General features: G+C 38.7%; 2 protein-coding genes across 2 annotated transcripts; one reads left to right on the top strand and one right to left on the bottom strand.

Annotated features, from left to right (window-relative positions):
* Positions 1-1,682: 1,682 nt before the first annotated feature.
* Positions 1,683-3,353, bottom strand: LOC142350460 (uncharacterized). The gene has a single exon (XM_075402309.1). It carries the CDS (start codon positions 3,351-3,353, stop codon positions 1,683-1,685), a length of 1,671 nt encoding a protein of 556 aa, XP_075258424.1.
* A 5,170-nt stretch (positions 3,354-8,523) lies between these two features.
* Positions 8,524-26,599, top strand: LOC142351070 (uncharacterized). Its single transcript, XM_075403151.1, has 5 exons — positions 8,524-8,744; positions 12,915-14,058; positions 16,463-16,656; positions 23,008-23,204; positions 25,519-26,599. Exons 2-5 carry the CDS (start codon positions 13,886-13,888, stop codon positions 26,002-26,004), a joined length of 1,050 nt encoding a protein of 349 aa, XP_075259266.1. The 5' UTR covers positions 8,524-8,744; positions 12,915-13,885; the 3' UTR covers positions 26,005-26,599.
* The last annotated feature ends 677 nt before the right edge of the window (positions 26,600-27,276 follow it).

Genomic DNA, 27,276 nt, shown 5'->3' with positions numbered 1-27,276 from the left:
TGTCACTAAAAGGTTAAAACGAGCGCCATCGATAAGAAGTCGCCATATAACACAATCATTGGCAATTGGAAAGCGTTAATTCAATATAATCAGAGTAGTCGCGAACGTAGTCCAAAGTAATGGGGAATAAAACAAGGTAACACTTATGAAAGCGTATGAGACCAAAAAAGTGCAAGCCATTGCTATAATGACGGTTTCACCATGAAATTATTTGAATTGGTGCAAAGGGAATAATAAGTTATGGCGTCGATGTATTGGTTCATTTGGGATCCAATAAATACAATCCGTTAACTGCATTTTTCATAGTAGAACTTATGGATTCGAAATTTAATCAGGAAACAATTTGCTTAACATTACGACGGGCCTAATACGCTCACCGCTCGGGGTTTTCAGTTTGACTGATCGAATGATCCCATCCTCTCCAGGAAAAACTTGCGTTACTCGGGCAACAGGCCAAAGGCCTCGGGGGGTGAAGTCCTCAAGGATCCATACTAAGTCGTCCACTTTCAGATTCTTTGAACTTTTGTTCCATTTGGAACGTATTTGTTGGCCTGGAAGGTACTCTCGCAGAAATCGATTGCAGAAGTGAGCAGCTATTTGTTGCGATGTACGCCAAGCTTTTGAAATGTTCTTTTCGTCTCCAATAGAAACGCCAGGAGGCAAATTGACTGAAGACCTACCTAGAAGAAAGTGTTTTGGCGTAAGAGGTAAAGGATCATTTATATCACTTGGAACGTTTATTAGGGGCCTAGAGTTCATATTTGCCTCTATCTCACACGTAACTGTGCATAATATTTCATCGGTGAGGGTTCGTGACCCAATGACCTTATAGAGAGAAAACTTGAAAATCTGCACTAATCGCTTCCAGATTCCGCCGAAATGCGGGGCCGCTGGAGGGTTGAATTTCCATACAATTTCGACTTTCCTAAGGTGCAATTTTGCCGCAAATGATTTTGACGCTTTTAGGTCGGCGATGCTGGACTTGAGGCTGTTGTTCGAACCAACAAATGATTTTCCGCAGTGTGAAATGAATTTGTTGGGTTTTCCTCTCCGGCTGACAAAACGTCTTATGCAATTAATTGTTGAGTCGGTGCTAAGGTCATTTTAAACCTCGAGATGGACTGCTCTGACAACTAGACATGTAAATAGTAGCACGTAACGACTAGACAGCTTGCCATTGTTATTAACAGGAAAGGGTCCAAAAAAATCAAGTCCAGCTGTTTCGAAGACGAATTGATTGTTTTTAGGCAACCTTTCCTGAGGTAAATCTGCCATTTTAGGAATGCTAACGTCTTGGAACATTCGGTGACAAAGAAGATAGTGTCTAATGGTTTGTTTTACTACCGCTCGACATCGAAGTATCCATTAATACTCCATTAGAATATTCCTAGTTTGTTCGGGACCACAGTGGGGGTTAAGTTCATGTGTATGCTGTATCAACAATCTAGTGGCAGTGTTATTGCCGTCGAGTATAAAGTGGTAACAAGAAGTCATCAAAAAGCTTGCTTTTGACAAACGGCCTTTGCTCGAAGTTGGTTGTTTTTGTCTATGAACGGGGATAGGAGTTTGAGTATGCTAGAGCTGGATATATCATCACCTTTCTTCAAAGCATAGAATTCTGTCCGGAAATTTTGTTTCTGGGTTGTTTGAATGATATGCAGATACGCTTTAGTGTAGTGGTCTTACTGAATGTTTTTACTAGGCTTCCTGCACTTATCGGCAAAGAAGAAACAAAAGGCGATTACTTGTATTAATTTATTCCAACTGCTGAATCTCTTCAAATCGACAACAGTTTCTGTTACAGGTACTGAGGAAGAGAAAGATACTATCTTCACATATTGCGATTGCAGAATCTCTTGTTTGGGCCAGTCTGATCTATGTTTACTCAAAAACGACGGTCCTGAAATCCAGCGAGATTGCGATGTCATTTGGTAAACACTATAACCTCGAGTTCCGTCATCTGCTGGGTTCGCTGCCGATGGAATGTACCTCCAATCAAAAGCAGATGAGACATCCAAAATTTTGGCCAAGCGATTGGCAATGAAAATTCTGTGTCGCATTTCAGGTGTTCGCAACCAGTAGAGAACAGTTGTGCTGTCAGACCAATATATGCTTTCGGCGAAATCTATATCTTGTTCTTCTTTAAAAAATTGTGCAAGTTGGGCACCGTACACAGCTGCTTGCAATTCTAAATTTGGAATGGTCATCTTTTTCAGCGGGGCTACACGAGCATTTACTATAACGAATCTAACGAAAATTGACTGATCGGAGTACTCAACCCTGATATAACAGACGGCTGACAGAGCGAACTCGGAAGCATCAGTAAACGTATGAAGTTGAACTGACCGGATAGGCTTGTCTAGAAAGTACTTTCTGGGTATTTGTAGGTCTTTTAAGTTGGGGATTTCATCCCTTAAACTGAAAACATCTGGAAATTTTTGAACAAGAAGTGGCTTATCCCATTTCGGTCCTTGATTCCAAGCAGCCTGTAAAACTTTCCGCAGTCGAATAGTTAAAGGAGTAATAAAGCCAAGTGGATCAAATAGAGACGCTACAAATCTCAGTAGTTTTCTCTGAGTTATATCCTCATTGAAATTGATTTTTTGGAAGAGCTTAGTTTCAATCATATAGCAATCAGTTAGTGGGATCCATGGTAATCCAAGTGCCTTCTGATTTTGAGGCTGAACTTTTGATGGGTCCAATCTTATGCCAGGCTCTAGAGTTTCAAGGAACTCAGAACTGTTAGAATTCCATTTGGTGAGGTTGAAGCCTCCTCTTGATAATGTTGCTCTCATTTCACGTTGTATTCTTTGTGCCTTTTCTACTGAGTGAGTAGCAACATAGAAGTCGTCCATGTAGACGTTGCGTTCAATGTATTTTATGACATCTGGAAACTGTTCACAACTGTCACGAGCTGATTTTCTCAGTGCATATGATGCAATGCAAGGCGAGTCCGTAGCGCCAAAAATATGGCTTGTGTACTCGTATGTATCAACGCGACCATCATTAATCCAGAGAAAACGCAGAAATTTTCGATCTTCAGGAGTTACTTTGACCTGCATGAACATCTGTTCAATGTCTGCGGATAATGCAATGTTGTCCTCTCTGAATCGCAGAATAACGCCGGTAAGGTTACTAAGCAGATCTGGTCCTTTCAGTAAGTTTGAATTCAAGGACTGACCTTGAAAAACACTTGACGCATTGGCTACGCGCCGCACTTTACCGGGATTGTTCTCGTTAGTTACTGGATGGTGAGATAGGAAAGAAGCAATCGAATCCGAGTCCTCGGTATCCGAATCAACTTTAGCGACATATCCGTTTAGTAGATCATTCTCAAGCGTTTCTTCGTACATTTGTTTGAGCTGAGGGTTTTTTGAGTTTGTCGTTCAATTGGTAAAGTTGCTTCTCAGCGAGCCGTCTGTTGTTGGGAAGTTTCGCATTTTCCTTCCAGAGGAGACCAACTTGATAGTGTCCGTCAAGGAGTTGTGTTGTGTTCTCCAGTACTTCAAGGGTTCTTTTTATCATTTTTGGACATTGCCTTTTTGGGTGACGCTATGCCTAGGTTTTCGATTTTCATCCAATCTGATACCATTTTGAACATTTGTTCATCCATATTAGGGTGGCTATTCAATTGAGTGAATTGTACGATGTATTGAGTGAATTTCGTCTAGTGCCAAATCTGTCTTTCCTGCACATGTCCAGCCTAGCTGGGTCTCTACTCCCCAAGGAGCATTCTTGGGTCCTTTCACTATTTGTTTGTATTGAATGAGATCAAGATTATCTATCCCAAGGATTATTGAGACAGAGTTATTCCCAATCTCAGGAAAACTGATATGACTGAGGTGTTCAAACGATGCACAGAGTTGGTTCAATTTTTGTGTATCGACAGGGGACATATTCAGATTCGGGACAGCAATTACGTCAGTTAGAAGGAAGGATTGCTGATCAGACTGCAGTGGCTTAATGTAAACTTTTACAGGAGCGCAGTCAATTTCTTTGTCATGTGGTATGCACTGATTGGCATTTTTCCAACGAATTTCATGTCAATGTTTAGTTCTGAGGCTGCTGACTTAAGCATTAAGCTCTGACAGCTACCATTGTCTAAATAAGCATATGTACTTAAGGTCTTCTCACCATTTCTCAGTTGCACAGGAACTACGGCGATTTGACCTGTTCCTTGTAAATGGACTGCTTTAACGTTAGGTTTCTTAGAGCCAGGATTTATATCGAAACTATCATGAAGCAGAGCGTGCTGCTTTGGTTTTCCACAATTGTTATTACGGCAGACGTTTTTTGAGGTGCACTTGTCGACGTGGTGACTTCCAAAACAGTTAAAACACAACTTAAGTTTTCTTATGTGGTTTCTTCGAATGCTCGGTGGAAGAGACTGGAAATGCGTATATTTATACAAGAATTGACAATTTTCTTTGCTGGGGCATGGCTTGATTGCTGTCTGTTTGTTTTCAGACTGCAAGTAATCACTTACGTTGTTTCGAAATTGCCTCTGGTAACTATTTTTCTTGCCATTGGTAGCGTTATTATATCGGCTAAAAAAGTTGGTTTCCCAGGTGTTTTGAAGTTGTTTTGCGTAACGTGAATTATAGAGTTCAAATCATTACATGCTTTAGAGAAGTTGAGAAGCCACTCAGATAGTGTTTGGCGAGACGGTTGTTGATAGTTTTTCTTCAAAACAAATTTGTTCCACTCGAGCCGTACAGGGTTGGGAAGCTTTGCGAGTGCAACGTTCAAGTTAGTTGTTGAATGTAGATCGTGAATGAAACCTTGTTGGGAGAAGGTGTCCACCATTGTTAAAAGAAAGCAAGAGAACTGTGTGTAGCTTTCTGGATGAGCTAGGTTTGGGGCTTTGAAACTTGAGAGCTTTTCCAGAAATGCGTTTACTATTCGTTTTGGGTTACCAGAATGCTCTTGGAGGCGATTTATTGCTGAAGCGTATAGGTCACCGTTGCAACCATAACCGTCCACAAGGGCCTTGGCTTCGCCGTTTAAAAGCGACTGTAAATGAATCATTTTTTCGGGTGATATCATTGGACTTCGGTCAATAGTAGCTTGAAAGGTGCTGAACCATTTCATCCAACTCAAAGGATCACCATTGAAATGATCTGCATTTAATTTTGGTACAGATTTCTGGAAACACGTGCAGATCAATACTGATTGTCCAGAAAATTGTGGCATTTGTGAAACAATAGGTTGCGAGAAACTACTGAAAGTTGACGGATTGGATGGATTAGGGTAGTTTTGACAGAGAGATGTGACATTTGTTGACAGATATCCGACTGGAACACTCACGAAAGATGGTTGAGATGTGCTGTAGGGAGCAGTTGAGAATCTCAAAAAGGAAGACGTTGTGTGGCCATTGTAAGTTGAACCACCGGGTGCAGTACAACTTGAACTAACGGCAAAAGAGCTTCCAGCGGGCGCTGAAGCGGAATTAAATGAATGAGTTTGTTCAGTAACGGAGTCGTCGAAAACAAAATTGAGGCGAGGCTGTTGCTGTTGATGTAGCATTATATTGTCATCATGGACGATGGTTTTCATGGAGTCTGGTTCTGAAGCAGTCATTTCTTGCTGGTTTCTTGTGTTTACCTCTTTAACTTGTTTTCTTATTAACGTGAAAGTCCTTTTTATGTCTATTTTTAGCCGAATGAAGTCTCTGGACATCTGATCTTGTTCATCAAGCTCAACGAAATTAAGCAGTTCAAAAATTATGAACTCAAGTTTCTGTTGCATTGCTCTTATGTCTTCTTTCATTTCGTTTAAACTTTCCAAATCGTCCGAAGCTTCAATTTCAGAAAGCATGTAGTCAATATGAAGCTTTATGTCATTTTCAATCATTAGTTTTGACGTTTCTAATCGCTTCTGTTCATTTGACTTGACTGCTGTTGAGGTACCAATGGATTGTTGAGTTAACATTGTTTCATCTGGGGAGTCGGATGAATTAGTACTCATTTTGGGCACTGTATTGTTTGAGGATGACCGCGTCTCAACCATTAATGAGAAGTTAGAGTTGTGTAGACAAACCGAGTACAGTCAGAAATGTTTTGGTGGTTACAGTAGATTTTTGTTACCGCAAGAAGCTAATAATACCTATGAAAATCAATGCCTAACAATTGTTAGAGCCAACCAATACCTACAAAATAGCAATACCTACCAAAACCCGGAACCCAGCACTACCTACAAAACCATTACTTACCAAATACCGGAACCTAACAATACCTAACAAAGGCCAAAAGCTACCAATAACTACCAAAACCAATACATACTAAATACTGGAACCTACCAATACCTACAAAACCATTACCTACCAATTACCGGAACCTACCAATACCTACCAAAAGACGGAACCTACCTATACCTACCAAAGCCAAGTCCTACCAAAAGCACATACCTACCAAATACCTGAACCTACCTCTACCTACCGAACGACAGATACTATCAATAGGGCATACCAGAAAGGGACCTCGGGTCGGGTAAAACTCTAGAAGATCTGGAAAGAAGGCGTTGGGTTGGTGAAACGATCAACCAGAAGTGGGTCCTCGGGGTTGCTAAAACCCCAGAATAACCGAAAAGCAAGTGGGAGGTTGGGGAAGCGACCAACCAGAAGGGGGTCCTCGGGGTGGGTAAAACCCAGAACAACCGAAACAACCAGAAGGGGGTCCTCGGGGTGGGTAAAACACCAGAAGAACCGAAAAGCAAGTGGGAGTTGGGGAAGCGACCAACCAGAAGGGGGTCTTCGGGGTGGGTAAAACCCCAGAAGAACCGAAAAGCAAGTGGGGGGTTGGGGAAACGACCAACCAGAAGGCCATTCTCGGGGTGGGTAAAACCCAGAAGAACCGAAAAGCAAAGGGGGGGGGGGGTTGGGGAAGCGACCAACCAGAAGGGGGTCCTCGGTGTGGGTAAAACTCCAGAAGAACCGAAAAGCAAGTGGGGGGTTGGGTAAACAACCAACCAGAAAGGTGTCCCCGGGGTGGGTAAAACCCCAGAAGAACCGAAAAGCAAATGGGGGGGGGGGGTTGGGGAAGCGACCAACCAGAAGGGGGTACTCGGGGTGGGTAAAACCCCAGAAGAACCGAAAAGCAAGTGGGGGTTGGGGAAACAACCAACCCGAAGGGGGTCCTCGGGGAGGGTAAAACCCCAGAAAAACCGAAAAGCAAATGGGGGGGGTTGGGGAAGCGACCAACCAGAAGGGGGTCCTCGGGGTGGGTAAAACCCCAGAAGAACCGAAAAGCAAGTGGGGGTTGGGGAAACAACCAACCAGAAGGGGGTCCTCGGGGAGGGTAAAACCCCAGAAGAACCGAAAAGCAAATGGGGGGGGGAGTTGGGGGAAGCGACCAACCAGAAGGGGGTCCTCGGGGTGGGTAAAACCCCAGAAAAACCGAAAAGCAAATGGGGTGGGGGTTGGGGAAGCGACCAACCAGAAGGGGGTCCTCGGGGTGGGTAAAACCCCAGAAAAACCGAAAAGCAAATGGGGGGGGGGGAGTTGGGGAAGCGACCAACCAGAAGGGGGTCCTCGGGGTGGGTAAAACCCCAGAAGAACCGCAAAGCAAGTGGGGGGTTGGGGAAGCGACCAACCAGAAGGGGGTCCTCGGGGTGGGTAAAACCCCAGAAGAACCGAAAAGCAACAAGCGAAATTAAATATCGATAAAATACCGAATGTTGCAATCTTTATCTTTGTCTTTTTGTGTCTTTTTGTGTAGTTACCCCACCATAGTATAATTGTTTTTAAACAAGTCTAATTTCTGATACTTGGATATTCTGAAACATTGAAAAAAAATCATGGTGCACATCGGCTTAGCTCATTGGAGAATGTATGTTTTTTTTTGAAAACACTACTTAGCTTTAGGCGTGGTTTCGAAGCTGTTGTGTTGGGTGCCAAAAATGTTAATGAATTGTGTTGGGATTGGGGGGATGCTTAGGACTATTTTGATTGTGTATTATTAAAGTAAAATTAAATTTGATTCGTTTTGTTTCGCTTGTTTGTTGCTATAAAAGGTTTTTTTGAGAAGTCGACTACTTCCGCCAGGTTTTGACAATAATTGTGTTTTCGTTTTGCCGGCTTTTTCGTTGAAATCGATCAAAAGTCAACCTGTCCTTGACAAGAACAGATCCGGTTTTCGTTCTTCGTTTTTTTAAATTTGATTTCGTCTTGGCCAATTTGTCACATTCTTGTTGTTACCAAAACTCTTAAGTCACTTAGGTATTCCGGCAGCGTGCACGCATTTTTAAGGCCTTGAACGTGATTTTACCATTGAGAGCTATTTACAAGAGAAGTTGAACTTTCAAGCCAGGTGGAAAATATCTGTATTTATAATTAAATGTTTTTAAATGTTTAATTACACGTGCAGTAGGTTTAAAACATGGTTTTGTGGAGGCCTTCTAACTATGGCATATATCTTACCATTAAAGAAAACATTGAAAACATTAGAGGCATATGTATTTATATTAAGACGCACGCGCTGCTTTTTCCAGTTTATTCCATTGAAAGCGAGGAAAATTAAAAGTAATGCGTCGTTTCTTTTTCGGACTTTGAAAGAGGTTTTGAAGCAGATCAAAACCATATTGAATGAAAAAGGAACATAAAAGATTGCTTTCATCTGTTTATTAGTTGGCGTTGATTTCTTATTTGAAACAAAAGTTAATAATCTTTTAACACTTTTTCAAATTGTAATAATTTGAGGCGCTTCGTTTTGTTATTTACTAATAATTTGCAGAAAAAAGATTAAATGGTTAGTTAGTTTACTATATTCCTGTTGATTATTTTATTGCCGTTAGATTTTTAAGCTTTCCAAATATGGAAAGCATAAATGGATATCGGTTAATCTGATTGGCTTTCAATGTGTTACGCATTCTGATCATGATTCGTTCACGTAAACAATTGAACAAAAAAGGCGATCATAAAACGGATTTTGTTTGACCATATTTTTGAAATCGACGTTTTGCTGCACGTTTGACTGCCCATCAGTTAATTGTAATTTTATGAAACGCCTTAAAAGCGTTTTATTCAATAAAATCTGGTTATTTACTTTGAATGCAAAACGCGTATATTTTCACATTTATTTCTCTTAGATCCGAAATTGAAAGATAATCGGAATTTTGGAACGGGGCAGGATACAATTTACACTCATATACAATTGAACAATTCACAATTACAAATTTTTTCAAAATAATATGCTATGGAAAAGTAATATTGTCAACATTATCTGCTGATTGGGCCGTTACCTGATGATGTTTGTTATCTGTAAAAAAAATTGTATCACATTTAATGATAAACTAATAATTTTTCTCTATTGTAGTGTTGTTGGAATACTTAACAAAGACTGAACAAAAACTTTGCTCCAACGCCATATCTTTTAGAGATATTCGAAGCAAATTGACCTGCACACACCTTGGCTACAACTTGCAAAAATGCGGAATAATTGCTTGATTTCTAATAACGAACGGCATTTTGTTTCCACTCCAATAGTTATGGCTTGAAACAAAATTGCAATTAGGGTTCCAAAAAGGTATAAGAAAGCAAACTTTTTCGATTTGGCTTCTGCTGTGCTTCGCACAGGACGTCTTCCAACCTGCTAAATATATATTTTCAATAGCCGCCCTCAGCTACTCCATTGGCTGTAATTAAGGACCTGAAGAGGAGTTATTGTGAATTTCGGTTTCACAACTACAAAACAAAAAAAAACTAATGCAGCTTTGATTTTTACGACTCGAAGAAGAGTCATGGCTTTCTGTTATTTTATAAGTGAGCAAGCAACAAACCCGGGTCGTCCTTGAAAGTTTCGGAAATCTTAGATAAGAGCGAATAGTTTTTTTGTTTATACCTTCAATTGTAACAGAGAAAAAATGAAGTTGTGATGCAATGTTTGTCGAGCAAGCAAATTCATTGGTTCATGTGCGCCTTTTTCCAAGCAGTTTATGAGTTTTAATTCAGTGTTATTCGACAAAATTCGTCTTTCTAGCTAGATATTATTAAAGACTGTTCCAAACATTTTCATGATCTTAGTGATTAATTATTAAATTTCTCCACCCAATTTTGAGCGACTTTCCCGGTTTTCCTGTTTTAGAATCTTTTAGACCATTCTGTGTTTTAGATTTTTTTTCGGTCAAAAAAGTAGCTATTTTCCACCACTATTCTCTCCCACTTGCAGTTTGAAATTCAGTTTGAGTTACGCCAATTTTATCGTGGCTTATGTTTGTTAGCATTTAGGATGCTGACGGGAAATATCGCGTTTCACTTGAGGCAATCATCGAGTTTCACTTTTTAGTAAGGAGGAGTTTGAGGCTAACAGCCCTTCCCGGAATCTTGCGGCTATGTTCCTTTTAAACTTTTGTTGGTAAAAATTTGAAGCAAAAATTAAATTCTGGTTTCTTCGCATCCTGCTTGAAGACAAAGAGGGACTAACAAACAACTCAAAAATGAAGTTTACGGATAATTTTGATGTTTGTGGCTGGCATTTATGTTGGATTTTACAAAAAAAACCTGGTTTTGGAGGTGTATTCTTCTATCCCTCTTTTCGCCTAGTTCTCTTGTGTTCGCAGATCCCTAAAGTTTGACAAAAATCTTTCTAGTAAATATTCGTCGTTCAAACAGTATATGCGTGTTTTTTTGCTCGGAATAGTTAGTTGAATTTGTGCCAGTGATATACTAATTGAAATTATTTGTTTTTGTCTTCTTAAGTTCTGCTTTTTGCAATTTCAATTTATGTTTCTGGTTGCGCTCTTCGTTGTGTGGTTAGTCATTGACTGGCCACATTTTTGCAAGGCTGTTTGTTAAACTTGAAGATTGTTTAACATATCAACATAGGGCAAAGTAATTGAGATGGAATTCTGTTTTGGGTGTGCTTTTTAAATTTGAGTTGGCATGTCTTCTGTTACAAAGAGTGACCACTAGTTAAACACTTTTCATTTCTTGATATTTTATTCAACATTATCTCTATCTAATTCCGCGGTTTTGTTTTCCTCAAAGTTGCCAATTTACATATTGAACAAAAACCGGTTAATTTATTTTAAAAAAATCCGTTTTCTTGGATTGTAGTTGTCGTATCAAAAATCTCGTTTTGAAAGAGGAGGTATGCTGGATTTCGAGCACGATCCACAAACTGTACAGAAAGTTTTTTAATCCTCAAGTTTCAGCTGAAGTTGTTTCCGCAAAAATGTGCAAGATCTAAGAAGACCTAAACTATAATTTATGCTATCAATTTTTTATGCCAATAAATGTAACCGATGATGGCATAGGTTACATTCTATTGATAACTTTGTGTCAGGAAACGACTTTGGATGAGCGTTTTTCAGGAAAATAAAGTTGGAAACAGATATTATAAGTTTAATTTTTGGTATAATTTTGCTGAAATCATTACGCACGCACACATACAAAACAGTTTGGGAAGAAGAAAATTTTACAGGGAGCAAAATCCATTTGGCACATTGGGTCAAACGAAATGTAGCTCTAAATAGCTGTAGTGAGGAACATACCGTGCTCCACAATACGTTTTGGAGAAATCTTATAACAAATACGGTATTTTCAACTAGTGAGTCCTTTTGATTTTCACAGTAACACAGTTGTAAAGTTTTCCTGGAATTTCTCAGGTTCTATTCCTATAGAGTACAAGCAGGCTATTTATGAGGAACAATTTATTAAAAAGAGATTGCGTTTTTTTCATTTTTGAATCTAATTTTTTGAAGTTTTATCTCGGTGTTTTAGTTAAAAATGAAAACTGGTCCTCATGAAATTTTGCATTGTGCGTTTTTGTTGAGTAAGAGATCACAGCCTGTCTAAACCATTCCCTCTAAACATTGTTGGAAACAGTTTATGTTGAAAACAGCTGTAACAGATTTTTCATTCAAAAGACGCGCAAAAATGTTAATTAAAATTAGCAGAATTAGGAAAGATCAAGCGAAAAATTTTAAAGCTTTACTCCCTAAGTTTCGTCAACCTCTGATAACGCCACCAACTTCAAAAGGTTTTGCAAATCAGACTTTTTTTGAAATATTTTCTGCTGTCTGTGTTTTCGGATTACAAGAAAAAATGGAAATAAATTCAGCGCATGTACTTTGAAGCAACTTCAAAACACCTTTTCAGGTCTCGAAGAAACACAGTTTTCTAGAACATATACAAATTTGCTTTGGCAAAAAAACTGGTGCTTTTAATTTCGATCTTCACTAAAATCAAAATTTTTAAAGACGACGGGGTTCATGTTGTTTCCATCATGCTTATCAAATGCTAAAATATAGCCAAACATTTCTGGCATGCATAATTACAAGTGATTCATTAACAAACTAATAAATACATGCTATTTTTTCTACAAAAATATTACAATTATGTAACAAAGTTTTTCATACCAAGTATGTCAATGTTTTGATGGCCATAATGATTGTTTATGGCTTGAGTTATGGCTTGTAATGGTTTTAACTGAACCATACTTGTTATGACTGAGTAATGCTGTCAAGTAGAGAAACAAGCGAGAAACAAAATACAAATTATTGTTCTATGACTAAATTTTGACTTTTGTGAGACTAGCAGAAGTTTTTGTACAACTCAACGTTTCGTTTACATTGTAGTATTGATTACATAGTTAAAAGTTTTGTCTTGCTCTTTTTTATAATTGTTCATAATTGAGTAACTGATTTTTTATTCGAAAGACGAACAAGAAACAATTAATTGAAATAAAGTAACACAAACAGGAAAGATCAAGCAAATTTTTCAAGCTTTACTCTATAGGTTGCCGCAACTTCTTATAACAGCACTAACTCCGAAAAGTTTTGAAAACAAGGGTTTTTATAATTTTCTGCTGCCTTTGTTTCGGATTAATTAGAAAAAAATCAGAAAAAATTGGAAATAGATTTAGTGCATGTACTTTTAATTCAAGCTGAGATATGAACCAACTTCAACACCTTTTCAGATCCCGCTGAAAAATCTTCAGTCGAAACTTAACTCGATATCTAGATCTTTGATTGACTTTTCATTCGGTTTCTTCACACCTTTTTATTGAAAACAATTACTGACCATTGTTATACTTTTTTGTTTAGTTTCATTCGCTGACTGTTGTTGTATTACTTCATTTTTGTTCAAGAATCATTTGTACTGTTTTGTTTTTTCTTTTTTATTTTCTGCGAATTTCTGTTCCTTCTAAAAGAAGGAAAATCCTGCTTTGAACTTTTCTTTCTTTCAGATTTCGGTCCATGAAAATAGGGTTCAAGGCTATTTTGTTAACTTTTGTTGACCCTAATAACTGATAACTTTATCTCCATTTAATTATTGCTTTATCAACCAGGTTAATTATCTTGACCCAGAATCATAAAACTGCTAATTAACATTGCATTATGCTTGCTGTGGGCTTATATACCCGTTACGGGTGAAAACTTTTCGTAAATTTGTTTGACACCTCAGATTTGTTGACTACATTGTGATCGGAATTTACTTTCTTTTTCCTTTATCAACATTTTTATGTTTTTAGTTTTCATTAAACCTTAGTGGCGCACTTAATTGTCAAACGTTCACTTACAAACAACAGAAAATTTTGCAAAACAAAATTTCAACAAAATTTTTTGCCAAACTTCTGAAACAATTTTGACAAAATTATGGCAAGAGTTATAACACGGTTTACATTGACAATATTATGACACGATTATTGCCATTTCCAAGGCTAAGAAAGATTGCTCAATTGCGGCAAAACTCCTTACCCAATTTACAACCTTAGAACCTCCAACTGCGTTTAGATCAAACCATTTAATTAATTCCTGAACAAAATTCTTTTCGAACGACGATCTCAAAGCTCTACTAGTAGAAACATGACGAAATATTGATAGAACCTACACTGCAATCTCAGATCAGATCTTATCAACGCAAGGTCGAACAATTTGGGATTGAATCATGCTACCGCGACTGAACAGAAGTCAAACATCGGCGACACTTTTGACTTCGAGGGGAAATGACTTCCCGGACCCCTTAGATGACACATCACCCAATCTAATTCTGTACTCTAGAAAGTACACTAACTTATACCTGAAAAGCAGAGGCAGTAAAGGACAGCAGACATCACGCAGGTTAAAAGCTTTTTTCTTATTATATGATTGAAAAACCTAAGAAGTATCCTTACTTTTTTACGCTTTAATATCTCATATTGTTTTTTCGAAATGTTGAGAATGTTGCAATGTTACTTGCTTTTCGCTTTGTTTGCATCTGAAATTTAAATATTTCTATATTGAACGGAAAAGTTATAAGATCATGCCGAATTTACACTAGCACGTGTTTGTTTTCCGCGAAACATGTTAAAAATTTGTCAATGAGATAAAAAATGAAACAAAATCATATTAAAGTATAATTGAATAAAATTCCAACAAGAATTATGTATGGTTTAAAAAGTCTTATTGCTTATGAGCTCTCAATTGGCTCCTGAGAAAGATTTGTTTTCCCAAGCAGATCTTAAGCTAATAATAACGACAAAAGGCAACGCTTCGGCTAAACGAACATGTATTTGCAGACAACAAGCATTAGGCCACAGTGGCCTGTTCTTAGCTGCCTTTTCCTCACTATTCCCCACATTTCAGACTGTTCCCTTGGCGAGCAGCATTGCTTCTATAGGTGCAAATACATTTTCCGTTCACTTGGCATCGTCATCGCAGCCAAGTCTGTTTTCAACATGAAGCTACGGTTAATTGATATTTCATACTCAAATGAACAGCTACACGCAGACAGGGGATTTAACGCAGAATATCTAGCGTGCGATGAACACACCTTACCTCTTGGCTGCCACCCCACTCTAATAATCGAATAGTAACCAAAACATTTAATGTTTGTTACGTAATGGAAACAGGAAAGAAGCAACAAAAACACCAGATTTTTCTTCAAATGAATCAACTTCGTCATTAGTTCGAAAACTTTTTCCTTGAGTCGATAGTGTTCGACCAATCGCGTTCAGACAGACATTTTAAATGATAATGAATTAGGAATTATAATTATTGTGAAAAACATTGTTCAAATAAATTTTGTTAAAAACGACGCAGCAGGGATGAATCAAGGGCTAAGGAAAAAATTGGGCTTCTTGTTATAGTGATTGGACAAAAATGAAATTTCAGCCAAAATGCTGAAAGCTAGTTCTCTAGTTATTCAAAAACTTTTAAATTAACGCTTTATGATAAATGCGAATTAAATTGAAAATTTAATGTGAAACACGGATCAAAATTTTATTTATTTTCCCAATGTGGTTCAGATTTTTTTTTTTAAAAAAATGCTGTCAAAAATAACGAACAAAAACAAATCTAGGCATGATTCTTTAGGGGAACATCACAAAATGAAGTTTGTGCGAAACATATTTTTGGACGTAAAATTGAATTTAGTTTTGACTTTTTTCGATGAAACCAATAATATTGATGAAATCACTGAGCACTCATTTAATTACCATTTGATTAATATTGATGACTGTGAGACTTTGGGAAACTGAGATTTAAATCTAAATTTCCGAAATTTTTAGCAAAGGGGGGAATTATGAACTACTTAAGCATTTTTGTGAAATTTTGTTCTTTGGCGTTAAAGCGCGCGGGTCAGTAATACCAATAGACTAATATCAAAATCTTTTAAATTGATAGCGGCAAATTCATCGGAATGGGCCAAAATAAAACGTTTCCCGTATGAAAAATTCCATTGAACGAATTCTGAAGAGACAATAAGAATCCAGCAAAAAAAAGCCAAACAGGTTGCACTACCATTAGAAACACATTTGCGAGAGTTATTTCGGATCTTTAATAGTGTTTATTAAAACTGCAGAATTGGTTTAAATTCTGGTCTCTGATTACGAAAATTCGGCTAAAAAGAACATGAGGTATTTGTACAGCAAAACGCGGTTCGAATTTGAAATAATGTACTAATTTGGATATTAAACATTTTAAAAAATAGTAAAAAAAGTTTTTGTCCTGTTTTTGATGATTTGCGCCTCTGCTTCAGCAATTAAATTCCAAATTTTTATCAAAAAGACCTTCGCACAGTTTTCCTCCGCGTATGGCAATTTAAAAGATTGAATCAAAATTGCTCAAAAAGAAATTTTTGTTTTCCTCTTTTTGCTTCTGGGGCGTTGCATACTAAAAATAAACGAATACTGGTTCATAAGTTTTGTAGCTAGATATCTTAAGATAACTTTGCTTTAAAAATTAACTTTCTGGTTTGCAAATGACTAGTTAGTTTCCTTAGTAGTCTTTTCTTATGGATTTCTTATCTTTCTGGGAATCGCGTCTCAATTATTGATTGTATGTTTATTCTGTCATTTGGTATCAGTTTGAGAACGAATTTATTATTATTATTATTAGTATTATTATTATTATTATTATTATTATTATTATTATTATTATTATTATTATTATTATTATTATTATTATTATTATTATTATTATTATTATTATTATTATTATTATTATTATTTTGTTTGCTAAGAAAGATCATTTATTAATTGACCAGGGGTAAACGTGGATCTAAAGGTGCTGTTGGTGTCCATGGAGGAGGAGCCCATTCTTCGTCACCAGAGTGGGCAGGGGAGGAGGGGGAGTTGGATAAGAAGTACAACAACAACAACAACAACAATAACAACAACAACTTTTCCATGCTAACAAGACAGAATAACCACAATTCTAATGGAAGAGCTAGCAATACTTGTAAGTGACTCATGAGTTCTTTCTTCTTGTTTTCACTTTTTGAAGTTGATGAATACTTCCAAATGAAAGTTCAGATGCATACCTTCAACACAAAATTTTTCTTAAATTTTTCACTAGCCGTTAAGAAGTTAAGTATTGTATTTTCCAATATTTTTGGTTGGGAAACATCATTTTTTGGTTCAAATGATATATAAGAGTAACGGGCAAAAAAATTTGTGATCATCTATCTTAGTAGCCCCAGGTGTTTACAGTAAAGTAAACATTTGCCCACAAAGTAAACGTTTTGTGTTGGATTATGGACTTTCGCAAGCGGAATAAAAAGCGTTTTTAACTAAGTAAAAGAATTAATTTCTCAAAAATGAGAGAATAACAAAATAATATTTTACAGTAGAATTTAGAGATTTACAGGAGAGATCTGATTATTAGATCAAGATGGTGATTTGAATTTGGGGATGAAAAAGGACTCAAAAATCAGCTGTATATATACCCATTATCAGTGTGAAAAAGTCAAGATACAAAACTAATCTTAGCACCGTGATTTATAGTGGGGGTCGCAAAGGTTACCCAATATGGTTTGCTTCTGCAAATCAGTCGCAAAGGGAACCATAAATGGAATGCATTTGCACTTTTCTGAGAATTCATTCACACTTCCGGAGATATCATCATCATTTAATACATGCTGGGAAGATTTTACATCAATTAATCTAACTCTAATAATAGTTATCTAGATTCACCAATTTGAACCGAATATTGATTCTCAGCACCATTTCTTGACGATTCATTTATATAATTTCTTTGATCAAAATCAAATTGCTTGTCTTTCTAATCTGGTAAGTCAAACTTTCTTTCTAATTCTCACTAAGTTTAAGACTATAGTTTGATCGAAATTCTAACACCCCCACTCAGACTTGAGCTGATTGCGTAGAGTCTGTTCCCATCAAAACTGCTCTGAATGTTTCCACTTTCGAAACGGGTAAGGACTTTGTGAAGATGTCCGCTGCCATTTTGTCTGTAGGAACGTAATGAATTGAAATAGTCCCATCCTCCGTTTTGTCCCGGATGAAGTGAAACTTTGTTTCGATGTGCTTGCTCCTTTTGTGCATGACTGGGTTTTGGCAGAGTCTGATACAACTTTGGTTGTCTTCTCCAATTGCTATTGGACGTTTCTGTTTGATGCCAAAATCCTCTAGAAGTTGTTTCAGGTAGAGTGCTTCCTGAACTGCTGCTGCCATGCCCTGATATTCTGCTTCTGATGAAGAAAGAGCAACTGTGGCCTGCTTCTTGACACCCCAGCTGAGTGCTGCGCCACGTCCGTTGAGCTTGAAGTAATAGCCCGTTGTTGATTTTCTGTCGTTCACGTCTCCAGACCAGTCTGCATCACTTTCCCCCACTAAATCATAACTAGCCTCTTTTGTGTAAGTAAGTTTTAAACCTTTTGAACCTTGAAGATATCGCAGAAGTCGTTTTCCGCACATCCAGTGTTGATTGGTAGGTGCATTCATGTGTCTGGACAGAATGTTGACTGTGAACATGATGTCTGGCCTCGTCTGTTTGGCCAGATACAGAAGTGATCCAACCAAGCTTCTGTAGATCCTCTGGTCCACTTCTTCGTCTCCGTTCTGTGCTGTCTGAAGTTTCAAATTCAAATCAGCTGGAGTTCTTGAGGGTTTGCATTGATCCATTTGATACCGCTCAAGCCTTGTTTCTATGTAGCGTTCTTGGTCGACTGTGACTTTGCCCTCTTCTCGTCTGATTCTTAGACCCAGAAACCAGTGTAGTCTCCCTCTGTCTTCCATGTGAAAGGTTCCTTCTAGTGCCTTCTTGACATCAGAGACCACTGTCATACTTCTTGATGCTACTATGATGTCGTCAACCCAGACCAACATGAAGGTGTGATCCTCTGCTTCTGATCTTGCGAACAAGCAGTGATCGTTCCTGCTTCTGGTGAACCCCTGTCTCAGTAGGAAGTTTGCCAGCTCTTTGTACCAGTTGTTAGCAGCCTGTTTCAAACCATAAATTGATTTATTTAGTCGACATACTAACTTCTCCCCATCTGATCCGCGTTTTACAAAATCCTGTGGCTGTTCCAGATACACTTCTTCCTCGATTGGTGAGTGCAGGAAAGCAGTCTTGACATCAAATTGGTGCATCACATGGCCTTGCTTCGCTGATAGCTGAAGTAGAATCCTGAATGTCTCTGGCTTACAGGTAGGCGCAAAAGTCTCAAAGTAGTCCAGTCCTTCCACTTGTTTGAAGCCTTTCGCCACATAGCGCGCTTTGTATTTGTCCACTTGACCACTGGGTCCCAATTTCACTTTGTAAACCCATTTGCCCGGTATGACGTCCCTGTCTGTGGGTGGTCTCACTAGGTTCCAAGTCTCGTTGTCTTGGAGTGCCTTGACCTCGTCCTTCATTGCCCGGTGCCACTGGTCCCAATCGTCACCCTGCTTGGCTTCGTAGACTGTTTTGGGTTCCACATAGTCGCCCTCAGTCACAGCAAGACGGGTCCTGACTTCTCCAAAAAATTGCGGAACATTCCTTGCTCGTGTCCCTCGTCTGGGCTCTGCTCTGTCCGCGTGTTCCAGTGCATCTTCATTGAAGCCAACTGTCTCTAACTGTGAGAAGTCTTCTGTGTCACTGTCTTCTAGTGACTCTGAGTCTCTGTGACTCCCTCTTGTTGCAGTAGATCCTTCATCTAGTGCTGTTTCTCCAACATCCGAGGCCTCTTGTCTCAGTGTTGTTTCTTGAGTATTCACGCTCCCTGCGTCATGCCACTCCTCCTTTATTGCAGTAGATGTGTCCTGTCTGTCTCTGTTGTCATCATCTTGATGACCATCATCTGGGTGCCAGATTCCCAGTTCCGACCCATCATCTAGTAGGTCCGCCGTTTCTTTGTTGTCAGGGATTGAGCCTACTTCAGACTCCTTGATGATCACATCTCGAACTGCCATCACCTTGCGTGTGTTGGGTATGTACACCAGGTATCCGTTTTCTCCTTCAGTGTAACCCACAAACTTTCCTTCCAGTGCCTTGGGTTCAAGTTTGCTGACTTCTCTGTCCCTCTTCCTCATGAAGACTGTGCAACCAAAAATAGATAATATACTAATTGGAAGCTTAGGTTTTACACCTCTCGTCAGCTCTGCTGGGCATTTTTCTTCTCCTCGTCTCACAACCAAGTTTCTGGTCCTTGCTGCGTGAAGAATTGCTGCTCCCCACATAATCTTGGGAAGTCCTGAGTCAATGAGCAAACATCTTGCCATCTCCAGCAGTGTCCTGTTGCACCTCTCAGCTAACCCATTCTGTTGTGGCGTCTCTGGTATGGTCTTTTCCTGTAGAATGCCTGCATCCAAGCAGTACGTCTTGAACTGCTCTGAGAGAAGCTCCTTCGCATTGTCTTGCCTCAGCTTCTTGGGCGTCCCCACACTGAGAACAAATTTCTTCAGGCTGGCCAGTGCTTCACTCTTTGCCTTAAGCAAGTCCACAAACACAAACTTCGTGTACTGGTCTGCAAACACAATGCAGAACCGGAACCCTGACAGTGACTCTACTCTGAAAGGTCCCATCACGTCTGTGAACACCCTCTCCAGCTTCTCTTCTGCGTGGGTCTCTGCCACTCTTGGTACTGGAGTCTTTGTGATCTTGGCCAATGCACACACATTGCATACATCATCGAGTTCCCCCACTGTCTCTGGTGCATTCCTGACCACATCCGGGCGATTCAAATGACCCAATCGTCTGTGCCACTTCCTTGCACTGTCAAGTTTCACGCTGTTGGAACTCATCTTGAATTCTAGAACGCTGCAGGGTAAGTAAAACAAATTATTTTCTTGTGTTAGTTTTACCCGAGTTCCCTTCTGGAGTTTCATGCAGCTGTTTCTTCTCTCGAAAGTGAAGCAATGTCCCCACTCCGTGCATCTTGAGACTGATAGGAGGTTTGAAGAATAGTCCGGCACACACAGAACATTTTTGAGTTCGCATTGGAATTCCCCTTTGTTTGAGGGTATGCTGATCCTCACACAGCCTCTGCCCACCACTCTGGAAGCCTCTCCGTTGGGATTTCTGACCACTGATTGAATGGGCACAAAGTCCAGAAACGCATCGATGTTCGTCACTATGTGATCTGTACAACCACTGTCCACTAGCATGCCTGCTGTCTTCCACTGGGTAAGAGCTGCCCAGCATTCCTCGTCTGGTGTAGCCAATGTTGGACCCATTGCCACTGACTCATGTTTGCCTCCATCTCTTTGTCTCTTGCATGCCCTGTCTAGGTGACCCTTCTCACCACACTTGCTGCATTGTGCTGTCTCCTTCTTCCTGCAGTCCTTGGCAAAGTGTCCAGGGATCCCACACACAAAGCAGTTTCCTTTCTTGGGTCCCTTCTTGAAGTCACGCTTCACTGCCAGTGCCACTGAACCACTTTGTCCCTTGTGTCTCTGCACCGTGCTCTCATGAAAGTTCTGCAGCCTTTTTCTCAACTCTGTGAAGTTCGTTGCCGGGTTGAAGCTTTCCTGTATTACAAAACTTTCATACCTCATTGGCAGACCATTGAGGACCAAGGCGTTGAAGAGGGTCTCTGAGACTGCTTCCCCTGCTTCTTGTAGCCTTGTGAGCAACTCCTGTCCTCTGATGAAGAAGCTGTCCAAATCCTCAGAATCCTCGAGCTGCAGTCGAGCAAGCTGTGCCACTAAAGTCACCACTGTCGGCGTCTCCACACTCTGAAATCTCTCCTGCAAAAGCTTCCAAGCCTTTGTTCCATCTCCAATGCCGTCATCTCCCACACAGTCATGTCTCATCAGCATGAGGGTTGTTGCATCTAGAGTCAGTGCCAGATGGCACCACACATTGTTCCGTTTCTCCTTGATGTCTGCAACTTCCTTTTCATATGCATCCTTCAGCACCTTGTGGTTCTTCTTTTCATCATTGGTTGCCCCATTGGCCAGTGGCGCAGGCTCATTGGGTTGCTCCTCTGTCCCCAGTAGTGATTTGTAGAGTCCCTTCGTCTGCATCATCGCCACAAATCTTGTGCTCCAGATTGGAAAGTCCTGTGCCTTTCCTGTGTAGGTCAGCAGCTTCACTGTCTGTTGATCCATTGAAGTTTGAGCAGGCAAAACAGTTGTGAAAAGAAAAGGTACTAAGCAGAAAAGGATTATGACTGTCAACAACAAATTAGTTTTGTTTTGGAAATTAATTTTATGACTTGAAAAATTGCTGGGCCCATAACCTGTTGGGTCATGGACTTTCGCAAGCGGAATAAAAAGCGTTTTTAACTAAGTAAAAGAATTAATTTCTCAAAAATGAGAGAATAACAAAATGATATTTTACAGTAGAATTTAGAGATTTACAGGAGAGATCTGATTATTAGATCAAGATGGTGATTTGAATTTGGGGGTGAAAAAGGACTCAAAAATCAGCTGTATATATACCCATTATCAGTGTGAAAAAGTCAAGATACAAAACTAATCTTAGCACCGTGATTTATAGTGGGGGTCGCAAAGGTTACCCAATATGGTTTGCTTCTGCAAATCAGTCGCAAAGGGAACCATAAATGGAATGCATTTGCACTTTTCTGAGAATTCATTCACACTTCCGGAGATATCATCATCATTTAATACATGCTGGGAAGATTTTACATCAATTAATCTAACTCTAATAATAGTTATCTAGATTCACCAATTTGAACCGAATATTGATTCTCAGCACCATTTCTTGACGATTCATTTATATAATTTCTTTGATCAAAATCAAATTGCTTGTCTTTCTAATCTGGTAAGTCAAACTTTCTTTCTAATTCTCACTAAGTTTAAGACTATAGTTTGATCGAAATTCTAACATTTTGTAGTTTTTGTGACCCCCAACGTCAGTTTCATCCTTAATTGTTTCGTTGACGTAGAAATTAGAAATTGGTGGCGTGAACATGCTACTTGTTATTTCTATTAAATTTTTTTCCCTTTATCATCTTTGTCTTCTTGAGGTTTATTAATGGTTATGCAGGTGTCAGGACAAAATACACAATGCCAAAATATCGAATGTGACAAAACACCCAAAATATATCCAATATTTTAATCTAACGTTGAAACTACCAGAACGAATTTTTAGCATAATATTTAGTTAGCGTATTTGGCCATGCGTCCCGGGCCATGGCCATGCCTTAGCGGCCCGTGGGACTTGATGTGAACCTATAGAATTTAACTATCAACTTAATTGCAAGAAAACAAGCTTGTAAATTCGAGTGCTAATTTGTAATCGGATTATTGAACGAAAAGATCAGAAGGAATAAACTGGGTAAAATGGCACTGGGTATTTTGTCATGCAACCGTTGCAGTGCAGTCAATGGTCTGTGGTTAATTTCAGTATGGAGACAATATAGCAGCGGCGGAGAGCGGATGTCCAATTCAGCCCACCACCGCCTTGCTAGAAGTCAACAACAACAACAACAACAGCCTCAATCACAAGGAGGCAACAGCGGCTGTGCTCTCAACTGGTGCTCAAACTACCCTTTCTCATCCCTTCAGGATATGCATTCTCAGTCCATCGAACAACAGCAAACGGTACAAATTGGTTGACTTTTTGGGTACTAACCAGGCTCTGGAAAGTGTTCTGATCAGACCATCCAGACCATACCACAGACTGTCCAGACTCTATGCCATGCTATGATCAGACTATCCAGACTCTGGACGGTGCACTGGTCATGCTTTCCAGACCGTAGTTAGTAGTCGGATCAGGCCGTGCGTGCAGGTTCTGAATGCGGCCCTGATAAGACTTTCCAGGCCGTACACTAGCTGTCAGAATCTGTCGCTTTGTCGCGCTTTACCCTGTGCGTAAACTGCACGGGTTTGATCAAAGCTGACTCAGGTCTTGCACCTCATCCTCCCGTGTTGATCTTTCTTGACAACCATATCCAAGAACCATATATGGTTCCATACAGGCAATACAGAACGTTCATTGCATGATCTTGCCATGATTGCTAAGATTTGCATGGAATTTTACTTTGTTTTTCGGCAAACTGAGGGTTTGGCATGCATCTCTGGGTCAATTAAATCATTTGATTCATCTATATCAACAAGGTGACATCCATGGTTCCTGTATGGCATCCAAGAAACCACACACGGCATCCAAGTTTTCCATGGCAAATTCTTAGATCCGCTTTTATAGTTTTTGAGGACACGGTTTGCACTTTCAAGTACTAAGGACACCTTGCATTGACCTCAACGGGGTCATATCTATGGTTCCTGTATTGTAACCACGAAATATGATCTTGAATATCCAACATGTATAAGGTCTTGGATAAGGTTGCCAAGAAACCAGAGATTTGAAATTTGTTCAAACGGCATTTGAACACCGTATGTTATATGCAACTGTCAAATGAGACTATTTAGTGCCTTCTGAGCCCCTGTTTCAAATCTATGTATGCTCAGGTATATGGTTGCCATTTTTTGTATGACGCCATATATGGCCTGGATATGGTTGCCACGAATTATCTATGGTTGGGAACCCGGGCTGTAATTTGATATTACCCATTATAGCACCCAAAAAGATTAGTGTGCACACCTCCCGCCATTATTAGCCCACAGACCCCTCTTCCCTGAATATACCTTAAATTTTTATTTACGCAAATATTTAATTACCGATTTTCTTTATTGCCTATAATTTTTAATTACGCCAATTTTATTCCAACTCAAATTTTACATTACAGAAAGTTACCGTTATATTTAAATTAACATTTTTAATGTTATTGTCAATGCTAGTTTTCAAAAAGTTATCCTTTTTTGCATTTCAGAGCTCATTTATGGTCATGTTGATCAAAGCCGGTTCAAATTCAAAACCGTCTATTCCCATTTTACAAATTATTCACTTCATTTAGCTCCCAAAAACAGTAAAAACGAAATTTAGTTATTTATGACAATAGAAAATAACATTTATACAGATTACGACAGAAACTTGTAGCTAAATGAATTCTAAATTGTTAAAGAAGCTTCTCAGACTATTCCATTTTTAGAAGCGACGCAATCTATTAAGTAGTTCATATTAACCTCCATATTTTATTAAAATTTCAGATTTATCTCGAGACGATAAGTTGAAATTATTGACACTTAGCATCTTGACTGACATTTGCTGTCTTTTTTTACTTTGGCAATAACAACCTAAGAGAATAGGTAAGCGTCAGTTACTGCTGAACATTTTTTGTTCCGTCTTATAATCTGATTTCTTTTGACTTTTAACTAAAATTGACTATTGACTAAAAGATTTAAAAAAGATAAAATAACTATCTCTAAAAGTCATTCCAGAACACTAAATAGTAACAAATCTAGAAAACTCAATAGTTCCACTCAACAGTTATATACCTATCAGAAGAGAGACAATCAGAAGCAATTTTTTTGATAATTGGGATCTTTGATTTTAAATTGATCAAAGATCCCAAATTGAAAAGTGATTAAGAGAGAAATTGACCGCTGTTCAGTTCACACGATAGTGTATTAGTTCATTTTCTGAAAACAGCGTAGAGTTAAAGCTTTGATGAATTCAAATGTGTATAATATAGTGGAGGTCAAACAACTTGACCAGCGCACTAAAGCCTCATTTTTAATATTTTGAAGAACAAACTTGTAACAAAAGTTTGATTGTTAATTTATGGTAAGTGTAAGAAACCTCGGATTTCTAGATTTTCGGTTTTTTTGTTTAAAACTGAACATACGATTTCATTTAAAAACGAAACTGAGTTACCGAATAATTCTGGAATTTTTATTGCGTAAGTTTTTATAAGAGTGTAATAAAATTTTTCATCGCTTAAGATCTTATCACCTCTTGCACTATGAAGCATGTAAGATCAAATAGTTCATCTTTATCATTTCTCAATCTTTTAAGGCTTCAAAACTCCATTCTCGCCATTCTCGTAGAAATTCGAGGAATTATCACGGCCACAACAACAGGCCAAACAGCGCAAACACAAACGGGAACAACAATAACAACAACAACAACAACAACAACAATTACGGGGGCCTTGGAGGGCTAGGGAGCAGCTTTACCAGCATTTGTTTACTATCACCCTCAACTTTAGCAGAACACACAAGAATGATGGAATCTTTAGACGAACAGCTACAGCGAGAATTGCTGACAAACAATAACTATAGCAGCAATAACAATACAAATAAAAATAACAACAAAAATACCGCCAATGGTTTCAACAGCAATTACGGAAACGGTCAAAGTTTTTACGTCAGCTCTAGTTCGAAAAGTGATGGCAGTGCTGGTCAGTTACATAGTTTGAAACGACATTCGGTGCTAAAATGGCTGCATGCTGTTGAACAAGCCAGATCTTCTAACTCACTTTTGTCAGTTTTGGGCTCGTGAAGTCAAAAAATTTACCCATGACGTGAAATCCTAATTGAAATGTTAAATTGGCGAACAGTAAATTATGTTCAAAACAATTGGTGCAACTTTTTGTTTTCGGGATAAAAATTTGTTTGATTTTTGTTTGAGACAATTATGGAACCATGATTTTTTGTCCCATTGCGAAATTTTTACATTTCGCACCAGAAATCTATACTTTCGTTTATTTTTAAAAGTTCTCTGCGGAATTAACAGCCCTCAAACAAGCTGAAAAAAAAAAACAGTCAAACAAACAAACAACAAACCGAAAGAGACATTGTATTTTAAACGCTATTCATTGACTTAGCGAAATGTGATCTCTGGTTCAACATGTTGCTCCTTTCGTAAAAACGACATTCAAAAATTCATTTCTTTCGTTCTCGCAGTGAGTACGTTTGCATCACTAAAATCATCGAGTTATACAATTACAACCAATGTTGATCACTATTTCTTGGTGAAAAGTTGTATATGGACCAAATAGAGAGCATGTTTATTTAAATTCTGGTCAAGCGTAAATTCAGGTGATTCTCAAAAACTTTTAGGATCTTTGCCGTTTGTTGTCCCCCCACCCCACCCACCCCAGACGCACGTGCCATAATTTTACATGATGAATTACTATGTAATGGCACGTGCTCTGTAACTGGGGGGTGCATAACGTACTGGGGGGGGGGGGGGCACAAACGGAAAAGATCCAACTTTTATTTGAACTCGCGGTTGAAGACATAAAGAAAACGTGTTAATTGGACATTGGCGAGAAGAGATCACATGGAATCATAAGATTACGACCACATGGAAAAAAATTTGTCGTGCAGTAGATGTCTTGTGTCAAATGAAAAAATAAATACATATCTTTAAAATGCCAGCTAATTATAATAGACATAATTTTGCCATTTCAAATTATATTTTTGATACTTAAATTTGTTTTCAGAGTTATACAGTTACCAGTTTTCAGTAGTCCAAAAAATATTGAATGTGTATTATTATGGAACTAGTTATATCAGGTCTACAGAGAATGGATGAGTTCAGTTAATTTGCAACTTATAAAACTTGGTTTTAATTCACAAGTGTCTTAAACGTTGATTAATTAATTAACCTTTCCAGTGAATTTTTTAATGCGCGCTATACAATAATAATACTCATGCATGAAGTACCGATAAGATTCCGAATAGTTTCCTGGAAATCTCGTAAGGAATCTGTCTGATTGTGTTTTTGAAATGCCCGCTGCAAAAGTTTTCGAGATATTCTAAACTAAAC

Source organism: Convolutriloba macropyga, chromosome 12 (assembly GCF_964194025.1).
Source record: "Convolutriloba macropyga chromosome 12, txConMacr16.3, whole genome shotgun sequence".
NCBI classification, from domain to species: Eukaryota; Metazoa; Xenacoelomorpha; order Acoela; family Convolutidae; genus Convolutriloba; species Convolutriloba macropyga.
This window is presented reverse-complemented; position numbering and strand designations above follow the sequence as displayed.

Excerpts from the sequence above, each read along its gene's own strand:
- LOC142350460 (XM_075402309.1), bottom strand. The coding sequence starts at position 3,353 with ATGTACGAAGAAACGCTTGAGAATGATCTACTAAACGGATATGTCGCT.
- LOC142351070 (XM_075403151.1), top strand. The coding sequence starts at position 13,886 with ATGCTACCGCGACTGAACAGAAGTCAAACATCGGCGACACTTTTGACT. Across the intron at positions 14,059-16,462 it reads GGACAGCAGACATCACGCAG|GGGTAAACGTGGATCTAAAG; the intron begins GTTAAAAGCTTT and ends TTAATTGACCAG. Across the intron at positions 16,657-23,007 it reads TGGAAGAGCTAGCAATACTT|TATGGAGACAATATAGCAGC; the intron begins GTAAGTGACTCA and ends GGTTAATTTCAG.